This window comes from Engraulis encrasicolus, chromosome 20, assembly GCF_034702125.1.
Source record: "Engraulis encrasicolus isolate BLACKSEA-1 chromosome 20, IST_EnEncr_1.0, whole genome shotgun sequence".
Taxonomy (NCBI): Eukaryota; Metazoa; Chordata; class Actinopteri; order Clupeiformes; family Engraulidae; genus Engraulis; species Engraulis encrasicolus.
The window spans coordinates 6,012,674-6,029,363 of NC_085876.1; the positions used below are offsets into that span (position 1 = coordinate 6,012,674).

The 16,690-nt window shown below is 44.8% G+C and overlaps 1 protein-coding gene across 2 annotated transcripts in view; it reads right to left on the bottom strand.

Annotated features, from left to right (window-relative positions):
• Positions 1–16,690, bottom strand: part of grb10a (growth factor receptor-bound protein 10a) — a 148,868-nt gene that overhangs the window by 96,113 nt on the left and 36,065 nt on the right. For both annotated transcript variants that reach the window (XM_063185220.1, XM_063185221.1), the window contains one exon: positions 3,483–3,579. In XM_063185220.1, coding sequence (XP_063041290.1) covers positions 3,483–3,579 — 97 coding nt within the window. The remainder of the gene's footprint in view (positions 1–3,482; positions 3,580–16,690) is intronic.

The window sequence follows — 16,690 nt, forward strand, 5'->3', positions numbered from 1 at the left end:
AGGACAGTCTGAGATGGTGACAGGAAGCGAGTGAGACAGAGAGACAGGGTGGGATGGGGAAATGACCCCTGCCAGACTCGAACCGGGGTACCCGTGGGCATGAAAGCCCAAATGTGGGGGGCTTAGTTAGCGTGCTGCGCCACAGCGGCCCCTAAATCGGATGTATTCTATTAAAAAACCTGTGCTATAGTTACAACATAATGTGGCCCAAATATCCGTCCCAAATAGATCACGAGAACCGTATTGTGGTCTCGCTATCAGCTGGTTTCTATGGCATAATCACCATCGACCGACTCCTGAGCCAATAACAAACTAAGAAACGAGGCCATGTAAGAAGCCTTCACCATCGCCAGCAGCAGCAGTCAGGCTGTGAGGCTGTGTGTGTGTGTGCACAGTTACGTTCCACTGAAGCCATAACAAGTGCGTAAGTCCAACAAACAACTCTGACCTTTATAGAAATGCCTGTGCTGTGTTGTGTGCGTAACAACAGGGTCATGTCATGTCGTGTCGTCCATCCTCGGCCTTGAACCCGCGTCCTCACAGCACCTCTAGGCTGTGGAGTTGAGCATACGTATTTAACTGTGTGTGCATGTATGTCTTTGTTGTATATGTGTGTGTATATGTATGTGTATATGTGTATGTATGTGTATGTGTATGTGTATATGTATGTGTGTGTGTGTGTATTAGAGCTGTAGAGATGCACCCAACTCACGGTTCGGTTCCCATCACAATTTTTGACCCACAATTCCATGCGTCCCACAATTCAAAAATAAAAAATGATAAATAAATAAACACACACACAAACACATATATAAAAGTATTTTAGTTTTAATTAATTTATTTTTAATTAATTTTGTGTTAATATCAATTACCAATCTTAAAAATGTTGCACGTCGGCCCTCCTGGGGCCTCGCGGTAGGGCACTGGGCTACTACGCCGGCGACTGAAAGCTAATCGCATAACGCGGTTAGAAAATTCTAGCAGGTGGGCGAAAATAAAATGGCTACAATTAGGTCAAAGAAAATATTAACGTTTGGAAGCACTATCACATGAAAACCTTCCATGTGGTTTACAAAAAGGTAGTGTTGAGATTCTGCCTTGTCGTGATTTCTCGATTCGATACAATATCGTTACAGCCCTAATGTGTATGCGTTGGCACGCTGACAGGCAGTGAGTGCCAGTGAGCTGGCGGCCGAGTCCGGTTAGTGCTACGTGCTGGATGATGCACGCGGAGTTCCGCTGTCGGAACAAAAACCCAGTTCCGAGATTTACGGCATTCCAGACGGTGTTCTGCTTGGAACTACAGCTCGCTGGGCTTTTCTCGGAAACCAAACGGCGCTCCAGAAGGAGGAGGAGGAGGAGGAGGAGGAGGCGATGCAGTAAAGAAGCATAGACATGAGGGTGAATCAGAGTGTTTGTGTGTCTGTCTGTACGTATGTGCATACTCCTCTGGGTGTGTGTATGGGTGTTGGTGTGAGTGTGAGAGATTAACAAAGAGGTAACTGCATAGAAAGACAGGAAGAAAGAAGAAAAGAAGACAGAAAGAAAGAAACAGACAGAAAGAGAGAGAGCAAGAGGGACACAGAAGGAGAGAGAGAGAGAGAGAGAGAGAGAGAGAGAGAGAGAGAGAGAGAGAGAGAGAGAGAGAGAGAGAGAGAGAGAGAGAGAGAGAGAGAGAGAGAGAGAGAGAATAAGTTTCCCAGCTCATTTCCCAGAATCCTTCCCCAGTTCTACAAGCAGCGTGTTTATGTGTACATTTAAATGTGAGCATGTTGTGTGCAAGTATGTGCGTATATAGTGTATATGCATGCGTGCGTGCATGCATGCGCATGTGTGTGTGACCTCAGCATCTGGAGCACAGACGTATAGCCAGTGCAGAGCGAGCCACCATTCATCCGTTAAAAACCAGAGAGGGCAGTGGGAGTGTAAACCTTGCTCTGCTGGGCTTAGTATGGTATGTATAGCTCAGTATATAGAATGTGTGACCTAGGGGAACGTGGTGCACATAGCCTGTGTGTGTGCGTGTGCGTGTGCGTGTGTGTGTCTCAGTATATAATATGTGACTCCAGGGAGGAGCAGCGCTTTAGTCTCTGCACTCAGTGACCTGACAGGCTCCTCACAACACACACACACACACACACACACACACACACACACACACACACACACACACACACACACACACACACACACACACACACACACACACACACACACACACACACACACACACACACACACACACACACACACTCTTGACAATACAGCCGAACAGGGAAAACATGTACAGTAAACAAGTCGCATTCAGTCCCACAACCCCCAAGTGTGTGGAAATGCAATCAGAGAAATGCATGCACGAGGACATATATGCACATCACCCATTACTCATCTCAACCTCTGTGCAAAAACGTATACTGTACAGGATCTTAAAGGAACCATTTTTTGAAATAATCATCATTTTACATCTCCCCTTGATTTAAATAACTGAGCCTTTACCTTTCTCCTGTTCTTCCATTCTCTGTTGGTATTACTTCTTGAAGCATATTTCCAAAAAACGGTGCACTGTTCCTTTAAAATGCATAGACACACACGTTCACTGTCATAAAAAAAGGAAACAAAAAGTGTGTGTGTGTGTGCGCGCACATGCGCGCGCGCATGTGTGTGTGTGTGTGTCAGTGGCAAACAGGATAGAGGTGGGAGGTGTGTATGCATTGTACATCAGTGTGTGTGTGTGTGTGTGTGTGTGTGTGTGTGTGTGTGTGTGTGTGTGTGTGTGTGTGTGTGTGTGTGTGTGTGTGTGTGTGTGTGTGTGTGTGTGTGTGTGTGTGTGTGTGTGTGTGTGGCCAAGCTCTTTAGTCTTCACATGAAACCAGGCGAGCCTTCTCGGAGCTGACCTGTCTGGACTGACGCCCTCTCTGGAATTTGGCCCTGTGTGTCTGTGTGTGCGTGTGTGTCAGTTTTACTTTGCCGTTTTTGGAAGAAGGCCGCGTGTGTATGTGTGTGTGTGTGTGTGTGTGTGTGTGTGTGTGTGTGTGTGTGTTGCGATGCTTCTGGAAGCAGTCTGGGGAGGGGAGGGGGGCTGATTTGGAAGGTGATGCTATTCTCTGCTATGCTATGCTGAGCTGAGCTGTGCTGAGCTATGCTAACGGGTAGCAGGGAATACTAGGAAAAAGGGAGGCGAGCTCAGGTCACAGCCTATTCAGCCTGATGCTACACACTGCCCCTGGGAGGGCTGTGGGCCCGATTTTGACACACAGAGAGACATGCACACAGGTGTGCACAAAATGAATGAAAGAATGAAAAAAATATGCATGATGACCCCCTGTGTGTGTGTGTGTGTGTGTGTGTGTGTGTGTGTGTGTGTGTGTGTGTGTGTGTGTGTGTGTGTGTGTGTGTGTGTGTGTGTGTGTGTGTGTGTGTGTGTGTGTGTGTGTGTGTGTGTGTGTGTAAGCAGAGAGATAGACATCCATCCAGATCCTTACCCTGGTGGTTTGGAGAGTTGCGGCTGGATGAAGACTGCTGGAAACTGGTGGTGATGAGGTTAGGAGGCTGGTGAGAACCAGAACGGTCCACCTTATCCTGCAGAGAGAGAGAGAGAGAGAGAGAGACAGAGACCGAGACCGAGACCGAGACCGAGAGATGGAGTGAAAGAGAGATAGAGATAGAGAGAGAAGAGAGAGAAGAGAGAAAAGAGGGAGAGAGAGAGAGAGAAGAGAGAAAAGAGGGAGAGAGACAGACAGAGAGAACCAGGAATAGAGTCAGAGAAGGAAATTGAAAAAGGGAGAGAGAGAGAGATGAAAACATTAGTTCAGAGAATAATAATCATCAAAATAGTTATGAGAACCGCAAGCTGTCAACTGAAAGACGCACGGCTCCCTTAACCTGCTAAAAACAACAGCCAGGAAGCTGAGAAGAGTTTCAGGATGTGTTTCAAGCGCTTAATCACAACTACACACTCCACATAGGCACAAACACACACACATGGCTTGCCAACACACACACACAAACACACACATACACACACACACCTAATCACAGCTACACACAAGAGAACTGTTGCCAACGTTGTCAAAAAAAGGGTGCAATATACAGACACTTTGTTTTTAGCTCAGCCTCAGAATGGTGTGGCTAAGCCTGGATCTGGATCTGTCCTGGGCTACGTGTTATGCACACAGCCTCTCCTCTCCACGCACCTCAGAAGGCAGGCAGCACCAAAGCAACACCAGGCTAATCTCAGCAAGGAAATAGGAGGCACGTAGTCACTAGATTAAATCGGGGAGCATTTGCAGGGGAGCTAGCAAACAGGTCAATGACATTTTTTAGTAGCAGACGTCAGGTAGTTTGCATGAATTATGCATAAATTCATTTATGAACAATTAATAATTGACAACCAAGTTACACAGGAATATACAGTCACTACATTAATCGAGGAGCATTCATTCAGTGGACATGGCAGGCACACATTTAGGCCCCGTATGCAACAAGGTGGATATATGAGGAAATGCACAATAAATGTACGTTGTATGAAAAGAATCGCCGACATGAAGAAAACTCCACCATCCATTCACATGGATGTCGACACAAGATTAAGTTGGGGAGCATTCATACAGTGGAGCTGGCAGACAAACAACTAGTGCGGTGCGAGGAACAAGTATGTGGGATTTAAAACTCAATGTTGCTTTGAATGTGCCATGCGTGTTCCCGCAATATCCTGGGTGATAAGCTGCTCCACACATATAAACAGAATATTAAGGAATTAAATAATGACAAAATGTGCACACGTGCACAGGGAAGTGGACAATGTGAGGACCAGGGGCTCAGTTGCCCCCCGGCTCAGTTGCCCCCCGCCCAGGGAGATATTGCATTATTATTACATTGACATTACATCATATGATTTGGATGACTTACAGATGACGTTGGCCTGGCATAAGCTGTCAGCAGCCCTGTGTTTGTGTGTGTGTGTGTGTGTGTGTGTGTGTGTGTGTGTGTGTGTGTGTGTGTGTGTGTGTGTGTGTGTGTGTGTGTGTGTGTGTGTGTGTGTGTGTGTGTGTGTGTGTGTGTGTATTGGGAAAGGCCAGTGCTTTGCTACTATTACAGGGCAGGCACCCAAATCATTTCCCGCATCCACAACTACAACTATTCTCAATGATGAGTCACCTCCCATCCTGACACACAGTGGACTGGACTCCTGTTACTGGAAGCTGTCTCACACACACACACACACACACACACACACACACACACACACGCACGCACGCACGCACGCACGCACGCACGCACGCACGCACGCACGCACGCACGCACAAATTAAGTGGCGTGTGTCTGCGACGCGTCATTGGTCGTGTCTTCCAACGGGGTCTGAAAGTGCACAAATCTGCCGACTCCTGTCAGAGTCAAAACTGCAAAAAAGCAAAACATGTTCGGATGCATAGGTCGGAAGGTAAAGCACAGAAATGAACAACCGACGAAAAAGGCTTTATCAAACATGTGAAGATTTTTTTATTTTTTTATTTTTTTATTTTTTTATAGAGAGAGAGAAAGAGAGCGAGAGAGCGAGATGCTCCGCCTGCCCAAATGCATAAACCACGCGACCCTCTAATAAGGGAAGCGTCTGAAGTCGGGCGAACGTTGAGGTCGATGTGGATATTAGGCAGCATTTTCTTCCCCGCATTGAAAACATAGTAGAAAACCTAGTGAAAACATGCTCCATTTCAGCCTCTGTGTAACAGGTTGTCTCGTCTGTTACATCTGCATCCATTCCCGCTCTTGACAAAATGTCAAATCACAAAACCAAACAAAGGACAACGTGCGTGTTGCATAGTGGTTCATTCGAGGTTCATTTTGAGTTTTGTTTGTATGAGCGTGCGCGCGCTGCTGCACGATCAAAAAAGTTACAAAAATATTAAACATCAAAATTAAGTGTTGTATTTCTGTAAGTAGCCTAACTGTACAGCATGTTTCCTGAAATACGACCATTGTTGTTTTCAGTTAATGTTTGGATAGCCTATTAATTGGATAATGTTTGATAATGTGACTGAGACAGTTATTTAGGCTACCTACTGGAACCCTGACCCTTCTCTCTCCGTCTCTGTCTCTCACACAAGGTCAGCATCTCAGCATGATGTGATCTAAGCCTATAAATAATAAGCCTACTTTTCCTTGGTGAACTAATATCCCTTATTTATCTGTGTTGTGCTTTGATGTCAACACCTGGGGAACAGGTAGCAGTGGTATATCTGCAACATCATTTAGTATGCCTACACAATTAATGTAGGCAGGTAAATGCAAAAAGAACGGTTATATATATATATATATATATATATATACATATTACTTATTTTTTTTCTTCTTAAGTTTTTTTTTTGTTTTTTTGTTGTTTTTTTTTTAATCGTGGGGCGTATCGAACCGTGGGTCACATATCGTGATACAAACCGAATCGTGGGTTGGGTGTATCGTTACAGCCTTAGAGTGAAACCAAGCTGTGACTAAAAACAATTTACCTATTTTGGCAGGTAGCTTATTCTTGTGTCAAGCAAAAAAGGAGTCAAACTTGTAGCTCAAAGGGTCAAGGCCAAGGTTGCCAGTTCGATTACCAACACTGATAGGCTAAAAGCCAGACATTTTTTTTATTTGCTCATCGTGCAACTGTGCCACCTCCAGTATAACACCATCTGTGTGAATGTGTGTGTGTGTGTGTGTGTGTGTGTGTGTGTGTGTGTGTGTGTGTGTGTGTGTGTGTGTGTGTGTGTGTGTGTGTGTGTGAATGTGTGTGTGAATGTGTGTGTGAATGTGTGTGTGTGTGTGTGTGTGTGTGTGTATGTGTGTGTGTGGGGGGGTGTGTGTGTGTGTGTGTGCGTATCAACATGTGCCGATGTGTGTGTGTGTGTGTGCGTGCGTGTGTGTGCGTGTGTGTGTGTGTGTGCGCGCGCGCTCGCGTGCGCGCGTGTGTGTGTGCGCGTGTGTGTGCGCTTGTTATACCCCTATTGTGAGGACCAAAACCTGACATTTCACCTTTGCTGTCAGGACATTTGTGGCTAAGAGGACATTTTGGTCGGCCCTCACAGCCAATGTGTATTTTGTATATTGTACAGTATGTGTATTTTGAGGGGGGTGGGGCGTGTGAGTGTTAAGGGTTGTGTGTGTAGCAAAACAACCACTGGCTTGGGAGCAGTTTAACTTATAGAATGTGTGTGTGTGTGTCTCACTGTGTGTGTTGGGAGCAGTTAAAGGTGTAGATTAGAGGGGCAGGCAGCCACGTGTCAACATCAACAGCCTCTCCAAACCAGATTAGGACCTAATCTGTGTGTGTGCGCGCGCACACACACTTACAAGTGTTCTCTCTCTCTCTCCCTCTCTCTCTTTCTCTCTTTCTCTCTCTCTCTCTCTCTTTCTCTCGCAAATCAATCAGTCCGAAATCCCACTACCCACACAGACACATAAAACACTTGCCCTACAGATGATCATCTTGCAAAAAGAAATGCTGTTTAATTCAAAGCAGCCATGTTAGCCCTACAACATGCGAGAAAAAGCCCTACAACAGATGAGAGAGAGAGAGAGAGAGAGAGAGAGAGAGAGAGAGAGAGAGAGAGAGAGAGAGAGAGAGAGAGAGAGAGAGAGAGAGAGAGAGAGAGAGAGAGAGAACAGAAAAAGAGGTTAAGACAGAGAGGAGTAAATGGGAGAGGCGAGAGCGGAGAGAAACAAAAACGGACACGCAGTGGAGAGGGGGAGAAAAGACGAAAAAAGAAAAAGAAGAAAAAAAAGAGAAGAAAATCAAACCACATTTTCAATTTCCAGTTTTCTACGAAAGGCGAGAACACGGAAGAGAGGTTTCCAGGAAGCGGACTCTGCCAGAGGTCTCAGCTCTCCCCTCGCTCGCTCTGCTCTCCTCCTCGCCTTTTCCTCTCTCCCTCTCTCTCCGTCTTTCTCTCTCCGTCTCTCTCTCTCTCTAGCCTGCTTGCTCCTTCACTCCTTTTCCTTCTCCTCCTCCCTCGCTCGCTTGTTCTGGTCTCTTCACCTCCTCACATTCTCCCTCTCCCAGTCTCTCTCCTCGCTCGCTCTTTTCTGAAAACATCTATAAAACTGGTCGGCTGAAATTTACAGCTCTGAGAAAAAGGCCGCACTAATGCCTTACACAGCGGAACTGCTGCGGAGCGGAGCGAAGAGTCGCACGCACGCACACGCGCACAGCTTCTCTACTAGTTCCATGTCCCTCTTTCTCTCTCACACAAACACACACAAACTGAGAATACACTAGTCTATATGTTAGACAGACACACACACACACACACACACACACACACACACACACACACACACACACACACACACACACACACACACACACACACACACACACACACACACACACACACACACACACACACACACACACACACACACACACACACACACACACACACACACACCTCTTTCCTTCTCTTTGCTATTCTCATATTACCCATCTCTAGCTCTCTCGCTCTCTCCGTTTGAAAACCATCAGTGTTATGCAAAGGTCACCAAGCAACCTTAAAACAGTTTATCAGCAACTGCAAGTGTAACCAAACAAACCCAACTGAACAAAACTAAGCAAGACTCTGATTCAAATCCCCACAAAGATGAATCTACCAAGGCAACTCTGGGTCATTTTCACACATTATTCAAGGGTTTTGCTCACACACAAAGAACCTTGACACTTGTGATTCATCTGAATTAAAGAAAAACAAATACACAAACCATATCTACAGCCAAAAAAGCCTACTAACCAACTTGAACCAAATCGAACTAGAAGTGCATTCAGAGAGTGCAGCCCTCCGCCAAGGAAGCCGCTTGATAATCTATGTTACACCTCATTTTTATTTTCCAAGTCTTTCTGCCTTGTTTTTGTGGAATGTCAAAATTTGCTCTATTCCGCAATGGTGAAGAACACAGTTGAACAATACAGTTGTTTAATTTTATTTTTCAATACTAAGGGGGGCGTTGGCAAGCTTATTATGAGGTCACAGGGGCGTTGGGAGGCTTATGGCAGGCGTTTGTTAAAAAAAGGTTGAAAAGCACTGATCTATACTAGTATCCCATCACAATAAAGACACTAAAAGTCTTTTCAGCCTGTGTGTACGTAGTGGAGGGACTCGCACTGCTCTGCTGGCTGTGTGCACAGGTATTGGCATGCATGCATTATCTGCCGGGTGTACGTGTCTAAATGCATGTGTCACCATCTGTGTGTGTGCGTCTGCATGAGTGTGTGTGTGTGTGTGTGTGTCAGAGAGAGAGCGAGATAGAGCGAGATAGAGCGAGAGAGAGCGAGAGAGAGCGAGAGAGAGACGCCGAGTGTGTGTGTGCATGCAAATAAGTGTCTGTATGTATGTACACAAGAGTGTGCCTGTGTTAAAGTGTTTGAATGTGGCTGAGTAGAAGAGTCTGTAAGTGTGTGCACAAGTGTGTATATTCTTGTATACGTGTGCGTGTGCATGTGCGTGTGTAGCTACAGTATATGTGTGTGTTTGTGCTGGTGTCTTTACATACGCGTGTGTGTGTGTGTGTGTGTGTGTGTGTGTGTGTGTGTGTGTGTGTGTGTGTGTGTGTGTGTGTGTGTGTGTGTGTGTGTGCGCTTGTGCTCCTTGGATGTGTTCCAAAGCGAGGGCCTGTTATGTAAGCCTTAAGCCTCCAGCTGATCCTTCAGCCTGCCTGCCAGCCGACAAGGAGAATTCCTAGAAGGAGGTGGGGTGGGTAGGGGGGAGAGGGTCATGTGACCCGCCAGGTGGTCGGATGGTGGGTGTCGTCAGTTTGCACATATCTCCTCTCCTCTCCTCTTCTTCCCTCTCTTCTCTACTCTCCTCTCAACTCTCAACTCAAATCTAAGTCTAAGTCTGTCCTCCTCTTCTCCTTCTCTTCTCCCTCCCCTCCCCTCCTCTCCTCTCCTCTCCTCCCCTCCCCTGCCCTCTCCAGACAAAGAACAACCAGGAAGAAGCATCAGTGGCCCGCCCAACTCTGACCTTGCACACTATAAATCACCTCCACTGTGTTGTCCATACACACAGATACACAAACCAAACAGACACACACACACACACAGGCACACACACTTGTTGAATAACAACACTTGCACTTATTTGTACAAGTGGTATTAAACATACAAACGCACCTGCATACTGGCGAAGGTAGTACACAAATGCATACACATGCACACATGACGAACAGACGGAGGTCAAGGGTTGTGTGCGTGCATGTGTGTGTGTGTGTGTGTGTGTGTGTGTGTGTGTGTGTGTGTGTGTGTGTGTGTGTGTGTGTGTGTGTGTGTGTGTGTGTGTGTGTGTGTGTGTGTGTGTGTGTGTGTGTGTGTGTGTGTGTGTTACAGAGAGGCAGGAAGCAGAGGCCTGATTTATTCCCACACGCTAACTTCACAGACTAGACATCGGATTAGCTCAACTATTGTTGGAAAATAGGCTAGATTCTGAGGTCCTGAAATATAATGCATTGTCTTACAGCAAGTTGTTCAGGTATTCATTTGTGTTTGCAGGAAATTCTACAATATTTGGTTATGATTAAAAACATTAAAATAAATGTGTCTTGTTGGTGGGCACTCAAACCATTGAGTAGGCCCAATGACCCCATGTGACAATCATGGGATGCGGATGTTGAGTAAGTGCCCCATTCTTTTAGGAGAGTCTACAGATGTCATCAAAACAGTATTGTGAGACAAGCTGAAACCCAGTCATGTGGTGTTTGATTAACTGATTGCTTTTGAAGGAGTCTGAAGTCCATAGAATACCCTGGAAGAACAGCAATGTGCATATTAACCTTTTGAAGTATCATTCCTTCTAGGACACAGGTTACAGTGATGTCACTCAGAAATTAAAACTATTTGAATTAATATTTTTTAGGAAGCCAGGAGTAGGTGACAATGGGAACGACTAATATTAGATTTCTATCTTTTTCAGAACCAAGGACTCACAAATATGTCAAAAGAATGTGCTGTTGTATGTGTATTGTTTAATCAAGTTACAGAACTCAGGAAGTCCACAGATGAGGTCATGAAGACCTAGAGTGATCAAATCAAGACCCACCTGGAAATGAAGACAACAGATTACAATCGACACAGACTAGGCACATTCTTGGTTAACTAACAAATCACGTAATTACTTACACATAACCACACCCATACACTCACAAACCATAAATACCAACAGAAAGGGCCAGTTCAGGAGTTCCTAATTTTGTTCCACCCGAACTCAATACTTGTTATTGGTCAAGGAGAGAAAAAAGTTAGGATCTCCGGAGCGCTTCGTATGCTTTCGCTGTTCCTGTCAATTTTTGTCATTTTTATGTAGTAGACTCTGCAGTTCTGGAAAGCTGTGGGGTTTACTGTGTATGGGCCATTGCTGGTATTCTGGATATTACCAGTGGTGGTCATTTTGTTATTTGGTAATTTTAGAAAATAAATAGATTAATTTGGCTTTTGGAGTTTTTGATTCCTTTGACTCGGATTTTGAACATGCAAGAAGTAGAGACCAAGACGGTAAACTTCAACAACATGGTGACCGTCCTCTGTGATTCGAGCAAAAGGAATTAAAATATATTTTTTCTTTTGAAGAACATTTTTACTTTTCACAATAGGATTTACATTTTTTCTTTCCTGGAGGATATCGCAGTCGGGTGACAACAACGAGAAACGTGGCCAAACAACCAGGTAAGCAGAAACCAGTTAAATCAAATTCTGCGATTGGCTATTCCAAATTGTGTGTTGTTACTCTGTTGCATATTCCTCCTTGTATTTGACGGCGACAGCGAAAGCATCATTAGGCCTATTTGTTTGTTTGGTATTGTCTTTGACTGTATTACATGTTGTGGTTTGCACATAGTCTAAGTTGGGAATGAGGGCTTTATCAGGTGTACAGTAATAGAGGAGTTTGGTGCTTCCCCGTGGGAGGATTGGGTTCGAAATAGCCCATCTAACTATGTAACAAGTAATTGCGGACATCAAGGTTTCCCCATCTGTTAAAAATCGAAGAGATCTGGGATCTGCGAATCTCAACTAGACAAGAACCTTGGAGGTTAGACAGAAGGTTGTTGAAATATCTGCCCTGAAAGAACGGTTGAATGTGAACTGAACTTTTTGCGGTCCAGATGGTCGTCAGTTGTGAATTTGGTCGAGTTGAGAGTGAGGGGCTTTTATCGGAAGTCAGAGGGTAGTTCGGTGTTTCCCCCTTGAAGATTAAATATCTGAAAGGTAAATTTGGTAATAGTGGTCATCGAGGCTTCCTCAATCCGGTAAAAACAGAAGGGGTCGAGTAATCTCAACTGGAGGAGAACCTGGGGTTCATCAGGAAGAAAGTGAGATCTGGATCGGAGAGGTCTGGGACCTCTGGAGGGTCTGGGACCCTCCCAAAGTAGTTACTGATACGCATCAGGGAGATCCGCGCGCTGTTGAGCTTGGAGTTCAACGAATAGGCCTATTATTGTATTGTTTTGATTTGTTTTCTTTTGGTTAGGTTTCACTCTGGTAATTATTGATATCAGGACTGAGCTGTGAACCTTATAAGTGTGGACCGGGTACCCGTGTGTATGTGAGAGCGTGTTTGCGCGAGTGATTGAGGAGCGAGTGACGTACAAGCGAGTACGAAATGAGCGGTGATTCTGCTAAAGGCAGGATGAACGGAGAAAATGTATTGATTATGGAGTCAGGTATACGAGAGAAGAATAAAATAAGGTGGAACACTGTTTCTGAACAGTGGGAGGAGATATTGAGAGAATTGCTTAGTCATGCATTGGAGAAAGAACGAGCGGGAATGAAGAATGTGTGTGTCCAACTTTGGCGAGATTTAAAATCGGAAGAAATGGTACCCTGTAACGATGAGAGAAGTCCTTTATTGCCATACCTAGAAAAGGCTGCCGAAAATGCTAGACTAAAATTGGACTTACATATGAATAAGAAGCCATCCCTGTTAGGAAAGGGTCAATGGAAGAATAAGAAGCATGTACTGGAAGTGCGTAACAAATATTTGCATAATATGTCATTAACATGCGCAGCGATGGAATTGTCACAAAGAAAGAACGAGCGTAGAAAGAATAGGCCTACAGTAAACTTGCCCCCCTCTGCCCCACCCCCACTGCCCCCATTGTACCAGCTGCCGCAATTCCAAGTCACCAGTGGTTTAGTCACAGCGGAAGTAGTAGGCCTACCTGCGCAACAGGATGATCTGGCAACTGAAGTGGATAGGCGGATGAAAAACTTGGAGAGTTTTGTTAATGAAAGCATTCACGAACTGAAGCGCACACTCGTGCAGAGTTGTAATGGGTCAATACATTCAGACATTACGGAGGAAGAAAGTGTAGGAAATGCAGAAGCCGTGGGCATATGTAATTCAGATTTAGTGTGGGAGCAAAAGCGCATACAAGAGGCAAATGAGGAGAGACTGATTGAATTGGAAAAGCAAATGAGTGAGAATGCAAGGAGAGAGTCAGACAGAAGAGAAATACAGGACAGGGAGCGACTTGACTTGACGCAACATGACCAGGAAAACGGACGCGAGATACGTAGGGACGGTACACAGACACAAGGGACACGGGCGAGTAAGGCGACTCTGACAGGCACATTGACATTGCACTCTACCCCGCAGAGATATGACTTGCGCGAAACCATGGCACGTAAAGGCCCAACCAAGACAGTTGGAATGTATCCGTTGGTGAAAAAGAACGGAGTGGATGAATATAAGCCTTTTAGTTTTACTGACATGAATTCGATCCTGGAAAAAATGCCTTCACCCGCCGAAGGGGGTGCACCGTGGTTGTCCAAATTGACGAAAGCTACAATGTCACACAATATAACGATTGGTGATTGGCGCGCGCTGTTATGTAAACAAACAAGCACGTGGGAATTACAGATAGTGGAAACAGAAGCAAGAACGAGCCTTTTGCCAGATTCATGCCCATTTGCGTTATACGCAACTGACATAGGCACTGCAATGCGTAAACGCTACCCAGTGCCCGATGGAGCAATAGCAAATTTGTCATTTACTTTACGAGAAGGACAAAACTTAACAGATTTTTTGACAAAAAGTAAGGAATTTTGGACAGACATAGCCGGAAACCATCCAAGCTCTGACAAGCTGCAAACTGCTATGTTCAGAATGGCCATTCTAGAAGCAATCCCAAAGCCGGTACGAGAAACGATGTTAAATGATCCAAATTTGCCCTATAGTACCACCGAATACTGGGAACGCCATCTCAAGCACCACATGAAACAGTATAGTGCAAAACGTGAGGAAGAGAAACTAAGCACTGATACAGCACATGCACAACTAGTTAAGTTGCAATTAGCTGAGTCCAAAAGAGCGACGGAATCGAAACACTATTGATACAACTCATGTTACAACACAGCAGTCACACATTCTTCATCCAATCCTGAAGTTGGTCCAATTTCATTAAGGGGTTAGGGACAACGTGGTGGGATTCAGAGGACGGGGAACAGGGAGTAGCGATGCCCAAGGTAGGGTCATGTATGGGGGGTGTTTTGCTTATAGTGGGACCGGGCACTGAGTGAGAGACTGCCAGTGGAATGCCTACACAACACGGAGGGCACTGCACCTACTTCAAAGCTGAAACCAGAGAAAAAACAAGCACAAGCACACCAAGCGCACACTGGAGCCGGAGCAAACCTATCCCATGGACAATACACAAAGGGGATTTGGAACCTAGAGCTCACACAGGAGAAGGGTTGGGGGACCCCTTCTGGCCTATGAAAAATTGAAAGACTATGTCAAGATTGTTTGGTAACACTACTGCTTAACTCACACCAGAAGTGACGCCCTTGGGTGCCATTTATACACCCATATCCCTTTTATCTGACCCCTACCACGTAACATTGATTAAGATGAAAACATACGCACAGGCGTGTTTTGGGAATCAGTGGGACTGTTTACCCTACATCTACATTGGGCAAGAAGGGGTGGCTGCTGGGGTTGAATTATACACATTGCATTATAAGCTACACATAGTCTACCCAACACCACGCGGAAGTTTGTATAAGAGTACACAATACTGACTGAACAAACATAATTAGCTAAAAACACGATGGCCTTCCCAATACTCTCTGTACATTGATTTGACTGATTATTATTTTTTTATTGTTTGTTCTGTTTGTCACAACAGGAATAGGCCTACTCCTTAGACCTATGGATATTTTGAGGTTTTTATTTTTATTTTTATTTTTATTAAGATTTTTTACGATTACCGTTCAGACATTAACTGCGCGGTGTACCTGGTTACACAATTGTTGTGGATTCTTCTGAAACAACACGGCGTGTTATTTCAGAAGGAAGGGGGAGATAGGCATATTAGGCCTACATGTGCGACCGTGACACTGGACTCGACGTAGGACAGACGAGATTTGAGAAAAGACTGCAGTACACCACACATCACATACATAGCCTAGGAAATAACGACAGATAACAAAGGTTGTTTGAAAAACACATTGTTGAGTGTTGGATGTTGGTAAAGATTGAAAGCGGTTTATGCGGCAATGAGGTAACAAGGCCATGGTTTTACAGGGGTTCACTATGGAAAAGGTAAAGAACGTTTGGCAGCAGTGCAAGCTTCTCACAAGGACATCGGAAATCAAGGATTTTTTTTCCACAGAGAACGTTCGATATGGAAAGGATTTGGAGAGAGCACGAAAGGGCGTCTTCGGAAAAGACGTTGATGCGAGTGACCATTTGGAAATAACTGATGGACTGGTTGGGGGCCGTGCGGCCAAAACACTGATGGTTGGTAGAGGACATGAATGGGAGACCGTTGTCTCCGGGCTGGTAAAATAACTTTGGCAGAAGGTCTGTGGTTTGAAAGAAAAAGAAACAAAAAACAGTTGCAACAAACTTGGACACATTGGTGGATTGTGGAATGCATACCCATAAGGATTTGGACCAAACGCCAAAGAGCAAATTGGTAAGGTTGGTATAGGCTACATACAATTATGAGCTGGGTCAACGCTCTGACCCATGGTGCTGAGGTCAGTAAGAAACTAGGCAAACAGTAAGCCCTGGACCAACGCTAGGTTCGAACATGAAGATTTCGCACGTCGCAATATAAACCATATTACGATAAACTAACTACTTTGATGTCAGATTTCTCCACACAGGTTGCAGATGGAAGAGGAACCAACGAGACAGGAGACGAGGAATTCAAATGGGCTCCTTCCAAAAGCAATGGAGTGCAGTAGACCGAACCGCGTTGAGTGAATTACACACAATATTCACCTTAAGGGAAAGGCGCACAGGGTTACATTGAAACAAGCTTGTGGAAGCGCAAAGAATGGGGAAAGGCATAAGCCTGCAGCTTAATGCATGCGGGGCACTACTATCACTAACACCACTAATACTAATCCTACTAACGTTAACATGTTTCCTTTTACATTGTGGTATTTGATGATGCTTCATAATGAAACGGGATCCTACAGGAGACGCCACCATTTAACGTAACAATAAGAAACTGCCATATAACATCTCAAGGAACTGGTAGTGGAAAAGGGGGTCCCAATGTTGCTGAAATTGGTGGTATTGAATGGAGAAATTTCAATTTTAGGTTTTGTTATAGCAGGAGGATCAGCAGTGGAGGATTTTTATAATTATTATTGTTATTATTAATTATATAATTTGTCTTTTCATATTTGTTTTCATTTGTTTGTATTTCTAACCCT